This window comes from Mugil cephalus, chromosome 6, assembly GCF_022458985.1.
Source record: "Mugil cephalus isolate CIBA_MC_2020 chromosome 6, CIBA_Mcephalus_1.1, whole genome shotgun sequence".
Taxonomy (NCBI): domain Eukaryota; kingdom Metazoa; phylum Chordata; class Actinopteri; order Mugiliformes; family Mugilidae; genus Mugil; species Mugil cephalus.
In genome coordinates this window covers 29,018,495-29,023,398 of record NC_061775.1, presented here as the reverse complement: position 1 = coordinate 29,023,398, position 4,904 = coordinate 29,018,495, and the positions used below count along the sequence as shown (strand labels likewise).

Sequence of the window (4,904 nt, the reverse complement as noted above, 5' to 3'; positions counted from 1 at the left end):
TGCGGAAAGGGGGCCCATTTTTCCCAATTTTTCATTGGGGGGAGGTAGCCTTTCTTCGGGGCAAGGGGGGGGAAAATTCACGGGCCCGACCCGGGGAAAATTCATGGGCCCCCTGCAAACCATGGGGTTTTTTTTTATTGTTTTTTTTTAAATGCCAAAATTATTTTTTCAAAATTTTCGCCCCTTTTCCAAAGTTCTGGTGGCCCCCGGTTTTTCTAATCTTCATTCTGAGGCTCTTTTAAAATTTTTGTCTTTTTAATCAAAAATTTTCTTTTCCCAACCCTTGGGTTTTTTGGGTTGGGGTTTGGATGTGGCCCAGGGAGGGGAGAAGAACCAAAGGGACCCGGTCCAAAGGGAGTTCTGCCCGGCGCTTGGCCTCACTCCCGGGGACTGGTTTCCTCCCTTTCTCTTCTTCCTTCTCCTCCTGTTTCTCCCCCTTTTTCCTCCCATGGTGTAAAAAGCCCCCTCTGGTGGGGGCTCGGCGGGGCCTAGCCCCCGGCGGGGCCCGGGGTTGGTTTTTGGAACCCCAAGGACCTGTTGCCCGCTCTGAAAGAACCCTTTTCACAGTGAGGCGGGTGGGGCCCAATTGAGGGATTCCACCTGTGGAGACCCTGATCCCTGTCTTCCGTCACCGGGACCGAACCGGGTTGAGGCATGGCCACCGTAGTTTTGGGGTTGGCCCAAGGGGGCCAAGGATCCCTTGCGGTGCCAATTGGGCCCATGGCTTCCGCGGGTGATTTCATCGTGTGGGGTTTCTTCCGGCCCCTAACCCCCACCTCAAGGGGGTTTCCAATATGGGGGCCCCGAAAGCTTAAAAAACCCCTTAAGGCCTTCCATAATTTCGGTAGGAATGAGGTTGGTAATGCCCCTTTCTACATCCAAAAAAAAGGGGTACCCCTGGTGGGAAATGAGGACATGTTGGAATGACCTCCACCACAGAATTTTTGGGGCCTTCATTTGGGTGGTGGCATCTTAAAGTTGAATTCACCCCCAAATAAGGTCGGCGGGCTCCAACCTTGGACCCCTCCTGAGACTTGACGGGGGGGCCCCTTGGGGGGCCGGCCGCTTGGAGGGATGGGGCCTTGCGGAAGGGGGGGGCGCGGCTTAGGGGAGGGACGCCCCCGGGAGGGGGGGTTCCTCCCGGAGGGGCCCTTTCCCCAAACCCTGGTTCCCCCGGGTCCTTGGTGGGGACCCTAGGGGCTGTACCGTTATAGGGTTTTTTAAATTTGTTGTTTTTAAAATTATTAAAATGAAATAAAAGCGCCTTCCCGAATTGGGAAAGGAAAAATTAAATTTCTTTTGTTTTAAAATGAAATAAAAACGCTTTCCTCAAAAGTGGGAAAGGATTTTTTTAACTGAGAATGTTTTTAAATACTGATTTTAAAACAAACTGTCAAAATGAACTTAAATTGTGTCTGTCTTTCTTGTTTTTTAATTTACAATAACTAAAATCAGCTTAATATGTTTTATTAATTTCAAAAACAAATGAATTGGCCAAAAAATGAAAAAATGTGTGCCGTCCGACGACGTTTCGGCCTGTTGTAGGCCTTCTTCAGGTCCGGCACACAGTAAAATGCTGCTACGGCTCTCAGCACAGTCGGGGAGATGTTGCTCCTTCGGCTGTCAAAGCGCAAATGACGCTCCTGCTCTTGTTTCCCCCTGTTGTAACCTCGGTTTGTTTTTCGTTCATTTAGTTTTCAGTTCGAAATTGTTATCGTCTTTTTGTTAACAACCCCTCCCCCTAATGTTTAACCCTATAATCCCCTGTATATCAATGATTTGAATGTAATTCAATTATTTTTAATAAGTTTGATAGTTTTTAATGAATTTATGTATTTTTAAATGTATTTAAAGTATTAAGGGAATATGGTTAGGGTTAGGATTAGAAATCGGGTTAGGGTTAGACTAAATTGAGGGTATGGTTAGGGTTAGGGCCGGAATAAGAATAATGGTTAGGGTTAGGATTAGAAATCGGGTTAGGGTTAGACTAAATTGAGGGTTAGGTTAGGGTTAGGGCCGGGAAAAACAATGATGGTTAGGGTTAGGGTTAAAAATAGGGTTAGGGTTAGAGTCAAATTAGGGTTAGGGTTAGGTTTAGGGCCGGGTTAAGGATAATGGTTAGGGTTAGGGCCGGATTAGGACTGTGGTTAGGGTTAGGGACTGTGGTTAGGGTTAGGATTAGAAATCGGGTTGGGGCTAGACTAAATTGAGGGTATGGTTAGGTTTAGGGCCGGGATAAGAATAATGGTTAGGGTTAGGGTTAACAATCAGATTGGGGTTAGAGTCAAATTAGGGGAATGGTTAGGTTTAGGGCCGGGTTAAGGATAATGGTTAGGGTTAGGGCCGGATTAGGACTGTGGTTAGGGTTAGGGACTATGGTTAGGGTTAGGGCCAATATAGAGGTGTGGTTAGGGTTAGAGTCCAGGTTGGGATTAGGATTAGGGCCAGATTTAGGGTAAGGCCGGATCACCGTCTCCTGGAATTCAGTCCAGCTGGTTCCAGGGTGCCCAGCCAAAAAATCCAGCGCCGTTCCCTCCTCTTGCGTTCCTGGTCTGACCAGGACGCGTCCTTCTGCAGCCCAGCTACTCTGATGGAGTCCAAGCCGTGCAACAAAAATGCTTAACTAAAGGGGTGTCCATCTCTTTTTTGTTTTTAATATTATACTTGTGTTGATTCTTTTCGAGTGTGGACAGATTATTCTTTGTTTCTCCAACATATTTAACACCACACATATTACAAAATAGAACATAAATACAGTTAGTTGTTCTCGGGCTAAAGGCCTGGGTGATCTTAATCAAGGTTTTGTCCTTCATGTTCCTTATGAATTTTAATCTGCAAAACTGCGTGTCCAACTTAAGTGGTCTCTCAACTGAAAGCGAAGGCAATTTTGCCCTGATAAGAAAATCTGAGAGATTTTTGTTTCTCCTGAAGGCAGAAATTACCCTCGAAACTGGGATCAGTGCCGAGCTTCCCAACACGGTCTCAAAATTATTTTTAAACTTCCCATGCGATGCTTACTGCCAGAAAAATATGTGGAAATCAAAGGGACAAAATTTCCATGATCCTTGTCCTTATTGTCCTGAAATGTCTTAAGACAACGTCTCAAAAAGGATCTACAATATCCCCTGTCCCTTAAAGCCCGAAACAATATGTCAACCGCTTCCTTGAAGTCTTCTTCTCGTGTACATATGCGATGAAATCGAAGAATCTGTGACTTGACCAATCCCCTGAAAGTGTGTTTTGGGTGAAAACTTGTCTTATGAAGTAGAGCATGGGTGTCAGTGCTCTTGAAGTACACTTTGACATCCAACTGGAAGGTCCTTTCAAAATCTGGACCTTTAAAAACCGTTGTGTCTAAAAAATCAATGGAATGTTGGTTGACTTCCGTGCTCAATTGGATTGAAGGGTCATGAGAGTTTAGTGTCGCCACAAATTCCTCGAATTCCTGCAATGTTCCAGCCCATATGCCCCATATATCATCCAAATATCTCAAATAATGTACTGGTCTCTTTTGACATTTTAAGAAGGCTTCCTGCTCCCAGTTAGCCATAAAAATATTCGCATAAGCTGGGGCAAACCTTTTCCCCATCGCCGTCCCTTTAATTTGTAAATAAAATTCCTCATTGAACATGAAATCATTTCTAGTTAAATTAATCTCCAATAGCTGCAAGAGCTCCTCATCTGGGCGGTTGGGGTCTGGGTATTTTTCAAAAATCTTTCTGACACAATTGATGCCAGCATCAATGGGAATATTAGTGTAAAGGCTGGAAACATCCATAGAGAAGAAATAAAAGTCTGAGCGGATCCTCAGTTCCCTCACAATTTCAATGAAATGGTAGGTATCTCTGACATAGGCGGGGTGCAGGAGAGACAATGGATTCAAATAATAGTCCAGATATTCTGCGGTACCGTATGTCTCGCTCCCACAGTCGGAGACAATAGGTCTCCCGGGTGGCAATTCATTTGGAATCGTCCATTTAGCCGGGTCCTTATGGATCTTGGGGAGGATATAGAACCTCCTTGCCCTCGGTTGCAAGTCGCCCATCAGATATTGCTTTTGTTTGGCATTAATGAATTTTTTCTTTTTTAATCTATCCAAGATTTCTGTTATCATAGGAATGGTGTCCCAGTAAATTGGTTTTTCCAACTTTTTATAATATTCAACATCTTTTAATTGCCTCTCTACCTCGAAAATGTATTGTTCCCTACTCATGATGACAACCGCTGACCCCTTGTCAGCGGGCTTGATTACGATATGTTTAGAGTGTATCAATTCCCTCAGGGCTTTAACTTCCAAACATGAAATATTGGGTTGTTCCCTAATGGGTCTGAAATGTTTTTTAAGATCTTCAGAATCTTTATGAATTAAACTCGTAATTTCTAATGGTAGTTTTTCTAATGGAGGTGTCCAAGTCGAAGTGCACGTGAATGGCGAAGGTTCGGCCCTAGCAGAATCCTTGAAGTAGGCTGCTAATTTAATTTTTCGATGGTAGGATTGCAAATCAAACTCTAATTGTGCTTTTTGATCCCTGCCTATGTCAAGAGTGGGGATAAAGGTCAGTCCCCTCCTCAAAAGGTCATGCTGTGGTCTGGATAATATAAAATTTTTTGCCAGCACCACCACGTCTTGAGCCAAAAAAGGCTGAGATCTATCGACCCCCTCCGCTCTGAGACTTGGAGGGCAGTCTAGTTTAAAAAGGACCTCCAATGTTCCAGCATCTCAATTGCTGTCTCTGACGTCCAATGGATATCATCTGCCTCAGTCTCAAACTTTTCATTGGGCAGGAGAGGGATGAAGCCCATATTTCTCTCAATGTGGTCACTTGAGGTTTGGGGTTTTCCTTTTCCCCTTTGGGGAAGGTCGGGGGAGAAATTCACTAGGGGAACCCGACCCCCGCTAGGGG

At 44.8% G+C, this 4,904-nt stretch overlaps 1 protein-coding gene across 1 annotated transcript in view; it reads right to left on the bottom strand.

Moving 5' to 3' along the window:
- Window positions 1-488: 488 nt before the first annotated feature.
- LOC125009233 (basic proline-rich protein-like) overlaps window positions 489-4,904 on the bottom strand; it is a 6,723-nt gene continuing 2,307 nt past the window's right edge. The window contains exons 4-5 of the mRNA XM_047586970.1: window positions 1,016-1,200; window positions 489-776 (exon numbers count right to left, since the gene is read on the bottom strand). Of these exons, the coding sequence (XP_047442926.1) occupies window positions 489-776; window positions 1,016-1,200 (473 nt within the window). The remainder of the gene's footprint in view (window positions 777-1,015; window positions 1,201-4,904) is intronic.